Raw genomic sequence first — 15,404 nt, 5'->3', positions numbered from 1 at the left:
TCAAAGAACATGATGAAATTAAAACATATTTATATTTTCCAAATCCCAGTTCAAATTCAAATTATATTTTCAGGGCTGGAGTTGTAGCTCAGTGGTAGAGCACTTACCAAGCATGTGTGAGGCACTAGGCTCTATTCTCAGCACCGCATACAAATAAATAAAAAAATAAATAATGGTCCATCAACAACTAAAAAAAACATTTTTAAAAAGTTAGTCTTAAAAAAATTCTACTTTCTCATCTTCATCAAGAATCACCAATCTATGGAAAAGTAATCCCCTGTGATCTGTGTTTTTAACTTCCAGCACATTCTTTGGAGGGGTGGGATTGGTGGGGGGGACAATCTCTGAAATTTCTTCAATTATTCCAGGTCAAGTTCAGGTTGGCAAAACTCCAGGTATACATCAAAAGTCTCAAATGTCTAAATTATCAAATGTTGAAAGTGTACACCTATTATGTTCCTTGAAAAGAAAGATGAACTATAGATGTTAAGTCTTCAAAAACAGTGTTTTAGATATGTCATTATAATAAAAACTCCAATAGACTTTTTTTTTTTTCCAATAGACTTTATCTTGACAAAGACACTGAGGTTAATTTGGAAGAAAAACAGGTGAGATTACCAAAACAACAACAACAAAAAAATATGCCCTATAAAGAATCTAGTGAGACCAGGCAAAGTGGCACACACCTATAATCCCAGCATCTCAGGAAGCTGAGGCAGGAGAATGGCACATTTGAGGCCTACCTGGGCATTTAGTGATATCCTGTCTCAAAATGAAAAATAAGCATCAGGCAAGGTGGCACACACATGTAATCCCAGCAACTCAGGAGGCTGAGGCAAGAGGATCACAAATTCAAAGCCAGCCTCAGCAATTTAGCAAGGCCCTCGGCAATTTAGTAAGACCTTGTCTCAAAATTAAAAAAAAGGGAGGGTCTAACTTAACTTTTAATTAATTAATTAATTAAAAAATAAAGAAACAGAAAACAAGTAACTCAAAGTCTCCTGACTTAAAAACATATTTATTTTTCCCTCATAGAGGGCTGTGGGTTAGTAGTCTATTCTTTATGTCTCCTTGCTCCAGGACCCAGGATGAATAGAAATTCCTACACAGAGCAAGCTGTTCTCATGGCAGATGGCAGAAGCACAAGAGAGACTGAACCAAATCATGCATCTGCATTTAACATTTCTCCTTCAACAAGGCATGTCACATTTGCTAACGTCTTATAGGGCAAAATAAATCACATCATCAAAGACAATGACCAACCTCCTCCATTTGCCCAGACAAAGGGTGTTTTAATTTTAAGTCTGAAAAGTTCCAAACAAATCAAGAGAAGTTAACCACCCTAAGTGGCCAAAGTCCAATGTTGAGAGGTGGGAAACATACTCCAGAGAAGGATGTTGGGCAATCTATTCAAACAAAAATGCAATCTACTAGACTTGAATAAGTCATTCACAAGATCAAAATCAAAGAAATCTAAATTAAAACAACAAAATATTTTTGTTTGTTTTACTTTCAGGTTAGTAAAGTTTAAAAATAATATTCAGCAAGGAGATAAAGAAATAGACCTGCTATATACTGTTTTGCCTATGGTGCAGATTCACAGTCCTTATCAGAAAATCCTTGGGAACAAGATGAAAGTTGGAATTTGAACTGTTTTGGATTACAGAAATGTAATATAGAACATGTCCCATATATTAGAAAATACCCCATAGTCATTGGCTGTGGTGGCACACGCCGGTAATCCCAGCAACTCGGGAAGTTGACACAGGAGGATTGCAAGTTCAAGGCCAGCCTCAGCAACTTAGCAAGGTCTTCAGCAACTTAGTGAGACCCTGTTTCGAAATAACAAATTAAAAGGGCTGAGGATGTGGCTCAGTGATCAAGTGCCCCTGGATTCAATCCCCAGTACCAAAAAAAAAAAGAAAAAAGAAAAGAAAGAAAGATATCCAAAGGGCTGGGGCGTAGCTCAGTAGTCCAGTGCTTGCCTAGCATGCACAAGGCCCTGAGTTCCATCCCCAGCACCACTAAAAAATAAAAAGAAGAAAAATACCCCATAATCAAATACATTCCAAGTGGAATTAAGTGAAATAAAAGTTATAGCCACAAACATACAGAGTTTTCAGAAATTTTGAAAAAAAAAAAAAAAAGACTAAGCCAGGCATGGTGGCGCACGCCTGTAATCCCAGCAGTGCGAGAGACTAAGGAGAATCTCAAGTTCAAAGTCAGCCTCAACAACTTAGTGAGGCTCTAAGCAACTTAGACCCTGTCTCAAAATAAAAAAATAAAATGGCCTGGGGATGTAGCTCAGTGGTTAAGTGCCCCTGGTTTCAATCCTGAGTAACAAAAAATAAAGATAAAAATAAATTTTAAGTAATAAAAAAGACTATGAATAGCTATAAATTTACAAAGTATTTTAAATTTTCAGAACTTTTCAGACTTCAGAGTTGAAGACAAGGGACAGTGAACCTAAAAACTTTTAGCAATATACATTCTGTGGGCTGGGGCTGTTAACTCAGTGGTAGAGACTTGCCTAGCATGCACGAGGCCCTGGGTTCCATCCCCTGCACTGGAAAAAAAGAACAAAATATGCATTATCTATTAAAAGCCTGAAAAACATCTTTTCTTTTCAAATCAGAACTTATGCACCTAGAAAAATGCATGCTTAAAAATATTAAATCTTAAAGATTTCTGTCATGGTGTTGTTTATAATGTCAATGAATTAGAAATCATTAACTGTTATTATATAGGTTCTGTGCAGTAGAGAATATATGAATTAAGTACAGTACATTAAGTTTTTAAAATTAAATTAAAAGATATTCTAGTGGGACACAGTGGCTCACACTTTTTTTTTTTTTTTTTTTTTTTTTTTTGGTGCTGGGAATTGAACACAGGGCCATGTGTGTGTAAGGCAAGCACTCTACCAACTGAGCTATATCCCCAGGCCAGCCCCCACCTTTAATCCCAGCTACTAGAGAGGCCAAGGTAGAAAGAACAGAAGCTCAAAGTCAGTCTAGGCAATTTAGCAAGACCCTGTCTCAAAATAAAATAAAAAGGGCTGAGGATGTGGCTCAATGGAAGATCACTGCCTAGCATGTGTGAGGCCCAGATTCAATCCCCAGTACTGCAAAAAGAAAAAAAAAAAGATACTATAATTGTAAAATACAATTAAATTCAACATTAAAATGAAAGTTCAAAACCAAGTAAAATTAGCTGGGCATGGTGATGCACCTATAGTCCCAGTTATTTAGGAAGCTGAGGCAGGAGGATTGCTTTAACCCAGGAGTTCAAGGCCAACGTGAGCAACATAATAAGAGCCTGTCCCTGTCCCCACTGCCCCCCAAAAGCAAAACTAATTCACAGTGTCAGAAGATGTGATAGCAGTTATCTTGGGAGTTTAGGAGAGAACAAAGGACACTAAAGAGATTTCTGTTCCTTGATCAGGGGCTGGTTACACAACACGTTCATTTAGTGAAAATTCATCAAATCAGGATTTAGGATTATGCACTTTTCTGCCTGTATGTAAAAAACTTTTTTAAAAAAATACTTCTCTCATATGTGGAAACTAGAGCAAAATAAGAAGCTAAAATGGGGGAACCCCATAAAAACATAAGGGAGATCAGTGGAGTAAAGGAAGGGGATTGAGGGTGAAGGAGGACGGATAGGAAAAGGAAGGAACTGCAGAATGAAATTGACCAAATGATGCTATGCACATAGATGAATATACCACAGTGAATTTCATCCTGATGTATATTTATAAAGCACCAATTTAAAAACCAGTAAATAAATATAAGAAAGACCAGTAGAGTAGAGGAAGGAGAGGAAGAGGAGGGAGGAGGGGAGAGAGAGAGGAACCTCTGGGGACTGAAATGGAGCTACTTATGTTTCATGCATGTATGATTTTGTCAAAATAAACCCCACTTTTATGTATAACTATAATGCACTAATGAAAACATTAAAAAACACTACATAAAGGCTGATACCTTTTTTAGTAATTAATATATACATCAAAATGTCAACATTAATAATAGTTGCCCCGGGCAATAGGAAATGTTAACAGAAATATATGACCTTTGTGATAAAATAAAACAAAGCATAATCCATAGCAGGAGGTACAATGTTTTCCAATAGGGTTGACTAACTTGGAATGTTATCAGCAATCTGAAAGAATGTATCAATGACCGTAAGCATTGACACAGTCACAGGGCCTGACCCAGCAAGCCTACTTGTGGCACTCTGTCCTAAAGAAACTGATCAAAATACAAGAAAGAAATGCATTTATTCCAGTGCTTTATAAAGAAGGAAGTAATCCTTTCATACCGTGTTCGTATGGTGAAAAAGTCCCCGCATCAATGTTAATATAGGGGTCGATTTTGATGGCCGTAACTCGGAGTCCACATGATTTGAGAATCGTCCCAATGCTGCTGGCAATGATTCCTTTGCCAATGCCGGAGATGACCCCACCAGTAACCAGGATATACTTCATTGGCGAAGGAATGGCTGGTTGCCAGCACCCAGATGTAATCTGAGAGACAATAAAATTAATCATCAAGAAAGAGAAACAGTTTCTCAAAGCAACAGAGTGCATTAAACTAGAATTTCAAAAGCAGATAGCATTTTTCTACTTAAACTAAATATGCAAAACTTTTTTATTTTTTTATTTTAGAGAAGGCTGCCAAAAGGATTTATTTTTATTAAGACTTATTCAGATTTTTTAAAATTGGTTTCTTTCGTTCCCATAGAAAGAATTAAGCAAAAAGCTCAATAAAATCAAAGCTTCCAACTTTGACCTTAAAGAAATATATGGATCTCATATCACATGCAACAGAATGTGAGAGTTAAATGCTGTGCTAGACTGCCTGGGTTTGAATCTGGTTTCATCCTCTTGGGCTTCTGACAAGGTTTTCAGTAAATTATAAAATCTCTCTAACTCAGCTTCCTCACCTATGAAATGGAGTAATAATAGCACCTAACTCTGAGAATTTAAATCAAAGATAAAATATATAAGATTTATGATGTGTTGATATGGCTGACAGAATACAAATCTAAATTAGAAAATATTTACTCAGTCAAAAGTATTCAAACAACTGGTGTTTGCAGATATAAAGAAAATCTGAATGTAGAAACCTCTAAAAATTCTTATAAATACCTGTAAATATTAGCATAACTTACCAAAAATTTTAGGCCAATTTTATGCAAAACTTTTTTAAAGAATTTTTTCCATGATACCTTTATTCTATTTATTTTTACAGGGTACCGAGGATTGAACCCAGGGCCTCACACATGCTAGGCAAGTGCTCTACGACACTGAGCTACAGCCTCAGCCCCAATACCCAAATCTTTTGTGTAATGTAGTAGGCTTTTAATTGTTGTCACTATACAGAAAGCTGAAAATACTTTCTGCAAGCAAAGTGGCCGGCTCTGTACCTCCAACTCGTTCATGTGGCCAACCGTATCATAAGAAACCAAATTTCTCTGGAATCAGAGGCATAGTAAAATGTTTACGAGTTCAGACTCTGAAGTCAGATCTATGCAAGCTGTACATAGGTGAGTTATTTATCCTTTCTGTGCCTGCTTCTTCATCTGGAAAATGAAATAAAAATACAGAACCCTTGGAATATTATTTGATGCTAAAAAGAAATGAGTTATCAAGCCATGAAGACATGGAGGAATTTTAAATGCATGTTACTAAGTGAAAGAAGTCAATCAGATAAAGCTACATACCCTATGACTCCAACTATGTGGCATTTTGGAACAGGTAGGACTACAGGGAGAAAAAAAAAGATCAGTGGTTGCCAGGGAGTAAGAGGGAGATAAGGATGAATAGGCAGAACATGAGGGCTTTTGAAGGCAGCGTCACTATTATCTGTGTGATATGATAATGGTGAATACGTGTCACTGTACATTTGTCATGACAAAGATTCTTTGCTTAGCCAAAGAATATTCTGTACACTTTCATGTAAAATCCAGTTTTAGCAAAGACCCTGCCAAGTCCTTTTAGCAAGAACACTCCACCTTCAATATTTGATCATCCTCGATATCTGATCTGACTCCTCATTCCCTACCATCCCCCATGTAATGTCTGATCCTGGTCTGTCTTCAGCAAAAGCACTATTAGGTAGATTTAACCAGAGTTCCTTACTACTGTTATTTTCTTTTTTCCATCCACTGACCACCCATCCCCAACACCCTGCTCCTCAGGTATAAATTCCCCCTTTCCCATTCTATATTTGGAGTTGGACCCAATCTCTCTTCCCAGATGCAAGACCCCATTGCAGTGATTCCTATACCTATTGCCACGGCCTTGAATAAAGTCTTCTTAGAGTGTTTTAACAAGTGTCGTTGAACAATTTTTTTTTCTTTAACAGTTATGGTACGATGGCTCAGAGGATCAGATTCATCATTGGTCCCCTGAGCTTCTTATCCAGGACCCTAAGTGAGAAGCCTTTGTCTTCTTCATTGGTGAGTCAGACTTCAGAACCATTGACTTACTGTTCCTGGATGCTTTCACGCTAAGGTGGCAGAGTTGAGTCTTGTGCCAACAGAGACATTCTGGCCCACAAAGCCAGAAATATGTATTACCTGTCTTTTATCGAAAACATTTTCTGATGTCTGATGTTATGGAGAGGGCATATAGTAACAGCTTAAATTTTGGGACTGGGAGTGTAGCTCAGTAGTAGAGAACCATGATCCAGGTGAGTGAACTAAGCTATCCAAAATATACATATCCCATCCCAAATGTTCTCCCTAACCCTGGGTCTGCCTTACTCTATATGACACAATTGGTCACGTTCAAAACCACTAGCAATCGAACTAACCACCCACTAATCTGATCTATATATTATAGCCGGAATTCTCCTGTAGATCCCAAATGTAACTGATATTCATATCTTTCCACTTGTTGCCCCGTATCTTACTTATCCTACTATTGATCTACAGTCAGACAAACTGGATTCACTTACATCTATGATCCTAGACAAATTCTTTAACTTTTCAAAACTTCATATTCCCCAATTCATGCAATACTCTGGGCTAATGATAGTAGCTACCTTAGAGAATTGTGCAGGAATTTACAGTGTGTTAAGGACTAAATTACGTTCAGAGGTTATTCTTCACATCCACCTATTTACTGATTCCATCAGTGAGCTCACAAGCGTTTACTGAACACCTATTTCATGCTTGATGCGTTCCCAGGTCCTAGGGATGAGGGATGAACAAAAAGTCAAGGTTCTGCCCTCTTGGAGTTTATTTCTCTTGTGAGATTAAGGGGCACATAAACTGTCATACCGTTCAAATGACTTCCTGTTTGTAAAAGTCAGCAAAATCAAAATGTGCCATGAAAGTAATGGTCAAGAAAATTGGAAGACATTCATGTGAAGTCACAGGATGTCTGAGAATTTTTCATATAAGAAAATGCTTACGCTACATGAAAAAAAGCAGAATATAAAATTGAATGAAATTATTATCTCAAATATTCTTTTTCAAATTAAAAAGTCAAGAATGATGGCACATGCATATAAACCCCACCACTCAAGAGGATTGCAAGTTCCAGGTCAGATTAGGAAACGTAGTGAGACCCTGTGTCAAAGTAAAATGAAAAGGGCTGGGGATGTAGTTCAGTGGTAAAGCATGCCTGGGTTCAATCCTCAGTGCCTCAAAAAGGAAGGAAAAGGAGAGAGAGAAAGAGAAAGAGAAAATAAATAAATAAATAAAAAGCACTGGGGATATAACTCAGTGGTACAATAATCCTGGGTTCAATTCCCCGTATAAATAAATAAATAATAAATAAATAAAACTAAGATTAAAGTCCTAATTGTCAAGATCTTAATGTGATAGAAAAAAATACATCATGTTAAATTTTAGTATATTTAGATGATTGGGTTTTAGGGAATTACTAGTTTTCTGTATTTTCAAAAACATAAGATTCCTTTAAAAAAAAAAGACTCCTTTTTAAAGCACATTAAATACTTTAGAGAGTCCTTTTTGAAAACTGTAACTTAATACCAAGAGGTAGACCTAATTCTACTTCTTTTCAACAAACAAGTAAGTTTGAAAGTTTGAAAACTGCAAGGTTGGCTGTTTTATATCACTTCCTCTTATCGGGATGATTTCCGGTATGAAGATCAAGTTTTTCATTTACCCAAATGTGGTGAACAGAATCAAATGTTTATAAAATAGGAAATAGAGTAAGCAGAACTGTCTAATAAAAATACTACACAGTAAGCTGGGTCAGTAATTTAAAATTTTGTAGTAGCCATGTTTAAAAAAGTAAAGCCAAATGAGGTTAATTTTAACAATATATCTTATTTAACCCAATATATTCACAATTATACTCAATAAAAGAATTGAGTTATAAGATTGTTCCTTTTTTGTTTTGTTTTGGCACAGGGGATTCAACTCAGTGGTACTCTATCACTGGGCTACATTTCCAGCACTTTTGTATTTTTTGAGGGGTTTCACTAAATTGCCGGGTCTGGCCTGGAACTTGCAATCTCCTGACTCAGCCTCCCCAGTCACTGGGCGCAGGAGCCCACACCACTGCACCCGGCATGTTACCACCTTTTACTAAGCCTTGGGAAATCAGGTGCGTTTTACTTACAGCATATCTCGATTCAGATTTGCCACCTTTCCACAGTGTTCAATAGCCACATGTGGCCAGTGGCTCCCACATTGGACCAGAAAGGCCCAGAACAACTAACTAAAAAGCACCCAGAGGCACCAAGGTACACCTTCTCAATAACCACCATTTACAAATCAATGTAAGTCAAACACAACAGAGTACTTTCTGAAAGAACCCATTTTATGAAGTTTAGGATTTACTGGCAAAACTAAGCCAAGAACAGCAATCAAAACAGTGCGGGGGTGGGAAGGTGGAGTTACTGGAAAGGGGCACAAGGGAACTTTCTGGGGTGACATAAACGGTCTTAAGTCTACGTTGGGGAGTAGTTACATGGATGTACAATTCGTCAATCTCATCGATCTGCAGACTTAAAACGGGGCATTTTATTGTGTATAAACTATGCATCGATTTCCCCCCACACACAAAAAAAGCTATGTTGTAGCACTAGCATAGTTCGGCACTGAGCAGTAACCAGCTAATACACCGGGAATTCGAGGGTCGTGTTTAACCGGGGTAGTGCGGCCAGGAGGGAACAGAAAGACCTTTTTCCTTGAGCTGATCACCAGCCTCGCCCGATTCCCGCTCGGGGCTTCACTTCCGCCAACGCCATCTCGGGGCTCTGGGGGGTCGGGAGGAATGGGGCTGGGGATGCGGGTGGGTGTGGGGAAAAGTGCGCCCAGGGACGCGCCGCTCCGGACCCCGGACCAGGACTCAGGACTGTCTCTGATCGCCCGGGGCACGAGTGGGCGCCCAGCCCGGCCTCGAAGGTCTGCAAGCGCGAAGTGCAGGACGCGTTCCGCTGCCAGCCGGACTCGGACTCTGCGCCAGGGAAGGCGCGGGCGCCATCGGGAGGGGACAAAGGCGCCCGGTTCTCGTGTGCGCAGGGACTGGGGGCGTAGGGCGGGGGCAGGGAGGCCCTGGGGGTCCGGGAAAGGCCCAGGAGGGGAGTTACCTGCGCAGTGGTGGTGGCGCCTTGCAGGGAGGCTCGTGCGGGCTCCGCCCCGCGGCCAGCCTGGCGCTCACCTGTCGAGCTGGGGAGGGGGCCGCCTCTGGGGTTGTCCGGAGTCGCCACCGGGTACTTCCTGCCGCCCGCACCGGGCCACGGGGTGCGCGAGGCCCTCCTCGCCCACCTTCCCCTCTCCGCCTGGCTGCTGGCCCCGCTGACTCACGCTAGTGAGCTTGTTTGCAGCCGTGTTTTGTGCGATGGTCCAAAACAAGCGCCTAAAAAGTGATTCCTCCGGACACCGGCAGCTCCCGTCACCCCCTGCTCTGGACGCCCTTGGCCCCAGGCCTCACTCAGCCTGGGGCCTGCTCCTCCCTCCCTCCCGCGGCTCACTTTGCACGGACACTTGGGATGTGCGGGTGAACTCCACGGTTCCCGCCGAGCTCCGGTTTCTCCGCCAACCGAGACCATCGATCGGGTCCCCCGGCGAACTTCACTCGTCACGATCCCTAGAACGCGGGAGTTCTCTTTCCTCCTAAGAAGATTTAGAAGGAAAACAAAAGGGGATTTCTGCCCTAGTTGAGCTCTCGGTTTGGTGGGAGCTCTACACATTTATCTATGGGAAGCAGTGAATTTCCATAGAACAACACTTGCTGGGTAGTAAGGAAAAGCGGTGCATGGGGGCGGTGCGGGGTGGGGACAACTAAGACTTTACTGAGTGACTTTTTTTTAAAGGATTTAGAGGATGGTTGGTACTAGAAAAGGAGGTGTCCACAAAAACCGTAAACGAACCGCTGAAGGAGAAAGATTAACTGAACATGGAAGAGCTTGAAGTAAGCCAAAGATTTAGGAAAGTCGTCAAATTTTTAATAACCAGTTGTGAGACACTAGCGCGACAAGTTAGGCAATTGTCATTGAAAACCTAGTGGAGTTTAGACATTATAATTGTGAGTTGGGCGGGGGCGGGGGGTACATGCCAGTAATCCCAGCTATTATCTAATCCCAGCTACTCTCAGAGGTCAAAGCTTTAGGAAGGCTGAGGCAAGAGGATCAAATTCGAGGCCAGTCTAAGCAAGTCAGCAAGACCCTGTCTAGAAATAAAATTTAAAAAGGACTTGACACATACTTCAGTGGTAGAGCTTGACCTCCTGTGCACAAGCCTCTAGGTTCAATTCCCAGGACAAGCATAGCAGGAACAAATAACAACAATAATAATAATTGTGTATTGATATCCACTTAAAATTTTGCAACATATCTGTATCTATCCGAACATAAAGATATGACTGATAAGACCAGAGTTTGCTGGTAGAGTCCAGTAGGGCAAGAGGGAGGTGCAGAAGTAGACAGCACTGGAAGGATGCAATTGTAGTAATGGATGAAGGGTCTAGTCCTAGAGGACAGCAACTGAAACCAGCAGAGAACTGATGGGCTGGGAGAAAGGCCCAAAGAGAGAACTGGAGGACTGGCTAGTTGGCAGGAGTGTGTACTGGAAGCAAAGACTTCAAAGAGGAAGCAATTCCAGGAGCCAGTGGCAGTGGCGCATGCCCATAGTCCCAGCGATTCAGGAGACTGAGGCAGGAGGATTACAAGTTCCAGACCAGTCTCAGCAATATAGAGAGACCCTAAGCAACTCTGAGCCCCTGTCTCCAAATAAAATACCCAATGGGCTAGGGCTCAGTGATTAAGTGCTCTTGGGTTCAATCCCTGATATAGAAGATGAGACATAAAGAGGTGGCTGCTGAAATGGAATAGAAGATGACACAGGGATGCCAGGAATAAAGTCTAGGGCCCCCATGCCCTCTTGCTGAGCATGGGGGAAGGTGGCAGAAGGATGGTGAACCAAGCTTACTCCATTGAGATCAAGGAACTTCTGGAGGATGTGGGGGGGTCCCCTGGAGTTGGCAGATGACTACAATTAAGAATGTGGCATAGGGCTGGGGAGATAGCTCAGTTGGTAGAGTGCTTGCCTTGCATGCACAAGGCCCTGGGTTCAATCCCCCGCACCGCAAAAAAAAAAAAAAAGAAGAAGAATGTGGCATAGCAAAAGCTAATGAATTTCTAAGCTAAACAGTGTTTATCCCCTGCCCCAGGATGAAAGAGCAGTGTTGTGGAAGAAACAGGAGGACCTTGGGTACTGAGTTCCTCTCCTGGGAAAATAAGCAGAGACATCATTTAGCAGGGTATCCTTGGGGGAGACCCCAGGTATCCACAGGGGTGGGGTGAGTAAAATAAAAGAGATCACCTTGTAAAAAGGCTGGAGGCATGGAGGAGCTGGTTAATGAAACAAGCCTTACAGAGTACAGGGTGGAAAGGATGCTTTTGAAAGGGGTTGATGTGGATAATAATACCTTATACCTGTGGTGTTTGTGAGGTTTCCTTCCACATTTCAGAACTTCACTTCCTGTTTACAACCAAGATGGATATTATGATACCCTTTCTGGAATGAGGAACCTGAGGCTCAGAAATGTGAAATGTCTTGACCAAAGTATATCAGTCAATATGAGTGACAAATCATCAATGTCAAATGTCTGTCCCCACAGCCAGAGTCTTCATCACAGGACACAGGACCTGATCCAGTTCTCTTATTACATTAATCTATAAGGCTAGTGGATGAAAGATACTTTGCAAATACAAAGGGGCTATTATGATAACTATTGCATCTGGAGTTTAGAAATTCTAACCGTGAACTGGGAAGGGGGCACAAGCCTCTTCTCATGAAAAACATGAACAGAAAAACATTTGGTAAGGGTGCAGACTGAGGCGCTGGGGATGTGGCTCAGTGGTATAGCCTTGGTTAGGATGCAGAAAAAAGAGCACAGATGACTAGATGCAGTGGCACATGCCTATAGTACCAGACTCAGGAGGCCGAGGCAGGAGGATCATAAATTCGAGGCCTGTCTGGGCAATTTAGCAAAACTCTGTCTCAAAATAAAAAATAAAAAGGGCTGGGGATATAGCTCAATGGTAGAGTGCCCCTGGGTTTAATTCCCAGGCTGGAAGGAGGGGGCAGATTGACTGAATTGTATGTGATAAGGGTGTGTCCTCATTGGATAGGTATCTATTCATGGCCTACTACCCACATGACATTGTACTGGACTCTCAAGATGATTTTTTAAAAAAAGAAGCCAGTGTGGTGGGCGCACCTGTAATTCCAGCGACTCAGGAGGCTGAGGCAAGAGGATTGTGAATTCAAAGCCAGCCTCAGCTATTTATTGAGGGTCTCAGTAAGGCCCTCAAATTATTTAGACACCCCGTCTCTAAATAAAATACAAAAAGGCTAGAGTATGGCTCAGTGGTTAAGTGCCCCTGGTCATATATATATGACCCATATCCCCAGTTCGTTTTTATTTTTTATTTTGAGAGAGATCTCCCTAAATTTCTTAGGGCCTCACTAAATTGCTGAGCTGGCTTTGAATTTGTGATCCTCCTGCCTTGGCCGCCAAACCACTGGGATTACAGGCATGCGCTACTCTGCCAGGCCCAGAGGAGAAATCTTGAGGGGTCAAAAAGACAAATAAAATGTCAAGATTATTCACCCACTGGATGGCTGAGGTAGACCTGAGATCCTAGGATTTCGATTCAAATTCCAGACTTTCCAATCATACTTAAATATCCTTTTCTGAAACATGTCTACTGCTTCAGGTTTTCATTGCCTTAATAAAGCCTACAGAGGCCTTGTTCCTAAGACATTTCCTGACTTTCAAAGCTGAATCGATACTGAAACCTTAAAAACAAGTAGGAATGAACTGAACACTGAAAAAAATGATTAAAATGGCCAGATGTGGTGGCACACGCCCGTAATCCCAGCAATTCCAGAGGCTGAGGCAGGAGGATTGCAAATTTGAGGCTAGTCTCAGCAATTTAGTGAGGCCCTAAGTAATTTAATGAGAGATCCTGTTTCAAAATAAAAAATAAAATGGTATGGGGATGTAGCTCAGTGGTAATGTGCTCCCTGCTTCAATCCCTGGTACCAAAAAAGAAAAAGTTAAAATGGCACCTTTTGCTGGGCACAGTGGTGCACACTTATAATCCCAGTGCTTGGGGAGACTAAGGCAGGAGGATCGTAAATTCAAAGTCAGCCTCAGTAATTTAGCAAGACTCCATCTGGGCTGGGGACATGGCTCAGTGGTTAAATAGCCCTGGTTCAATCCCTGGCCAAAACCCACCAAACAAACAAAAACCTGGCAGTTTTTATGTTATATATATTTTACCATTATTTTAACAATTAATAGTGTGACATATCAAAAATACATAACATTGAGTGATACACTTATATGTATTTTTTTAATTGTTAATGGACCTTTATTTCCTTTATTTATTTATATGTGGTGCTGAAAATTGAACCCAGTGCCTCACACATGCTAGGCAAGTGCTCTACCACTGAGCTACAGCCCAGCCCATGAATGATACACTTTAAACACATGAATTATATGTCAATAAAGCTGTTTGAGGGAGGAAAAACCTGGTTGGGCTTGCTAAGCTAAAGTCCTGGACCTAAATAAAATGTAAATATAGCTCAGTTTGGAAAAACCGAACAGCAACAAAACCAGAATTATAATCAGTCCCCTCGTTTATCTCAGGGGTCAATGGAACTGTCCTACTAATGTCAAAATGGTGGGGGGAAAAGGAATCATCCGCATCGGTCCAGAAGAGGTTGCTGGAGTCTGTGCTTGGGAAATGTGTTCATGAACGCCCTGCCAGTTTTTTGTTTTACATGCTCTTATGGCAAGATTTTTTTTTAACATATAGAACAGCAGACATAATCATCCAGCATCAATAATTACCAACCCATGGCCAGACTAGTCTAATCTATAGTCCTGTCCATTTGTCCCCATCTTGCATTTGTTTGATGTAAATTCCATACATGGTATTATTTCTTTGGTCAACTTTTCAGTATGACTCTAAAATATGAAAACTTTAAGAACATACACATATAATACCATTACCACTTTTGTTTGTTTGGTACTGGGGATTGAACCCCGGGCATTTTACCACTGAACTACATCCCCAGTTCTTTTATTTTTTACTTTGAGAAAGGGTGTAAGTTGCTGAGGCCTCGCTAAGTTGCCATCCTCCCCCAGGCTCCGTAGTCACTGGGATTACAGGCATGTGCCACTAAAACTTTTTAAAATTTCACAATCCCTTGATTTCATCAATTATCCAGTGTCCAAATTTGCAATTATGACTATCATAATCTTTTTTCAAAGTTTCTTCTGAATTAGGATCCCAATAAAATGCACAAGTAGCCTCTGCTTTCTCTGTAAATTGGATTTAGAAGCCTTGGGTTAGGATAGTGATGCCTGAGTCGTTTACTATCTTTCCTATTCCCATTCCCCACACGACCAATGTAATTCTACATCATGAACAACCAGAAGAATTAGAAGTTATACCCCATATATGTATAATATGTCAAAATACATTCTACTGTCTTGTATGACTAATTAGAACAAATAAAAATATCTTGGAAAAGCTTTAAAAAAATAAAAACGGCAGCAGCCTTGGCTTAGTTTTGACTTGGGTTCAGGGGAGGCTAAAGATACTCATTTCCGCGGGGGCCCGGTCCAGCTGGACCTGAAAAGGCGAGGCCATGTCACCAGCCAAACTGCTTAGAGGCAATCATCAAATGAACTAGGTAGGGATGTGACAAAAAAAAGCTGTCCAAACACCCAGACTGGTCACCTACAAAGCCGGGAAGGAGGGAAAGGGGCGGAGCGGGGCGGGGCTACTCGGGGAAAGCCCTTTGTCCTTTTTTCACGCTTGCAACCAATATGTCACAATCGACGCGGGGCGAGGGGGCGGAGCCTTTGGACGGAAATGAGGCATGCGCGTCCGCCGGTAGCGTCG

At 41.3% G+C, this 15,404-nt stretch overlaps 1 protein-coding gene across 6 annotated transcripts in view; it reads right to left on the bottom strand.

Annotated features, from left to right (window-relative positions):
* Nucleotides 1–10,227, bottom strand: part of CTPS2 (CTP synthase 2) — a gene marked incomplete at its 5' end in the record, with an annotated part of 101,277 nt that extends 91,050 nt beyond the window's left edge. The window contains 3 exons of one of the 6 annotated variants that reach the window (XM_079123150.1): nt 2,531–2,566; nt 4,318–4,522; nt 9,954–10,227. In XM_079123150.1, the coding sequence (XP_078979276.1) occupies nt 2,531–2,566; nt 4,318–4,522; nt 9,954–10,172 (460 nt within the window). The other 5 variants (XM_079123151.1, XM_079123155.1, XM_079123154.1 and 2 more) reach the window with 5 other exon arrangements.
* Nucleotides 10,228–15,404: the final 5,177 nt, after the last annotated feature.

Source organism: Sciurus vulgaris (assembly GCF_902686455.1).
Source record: "Sciurus vulgaris genome assembly, chromosome: X".
Classification (NCBI taxonomy): Eukaryota; Metazoa; Chordata; class Mammalia; order Rodentia; family Sciuridae; genus Sciurus; species Sciurus vulgaris.
Note: the sequence above shows the minus strand (reverse complement) of the source record. Positions and strands in the feature narration are given on the sequence as shown.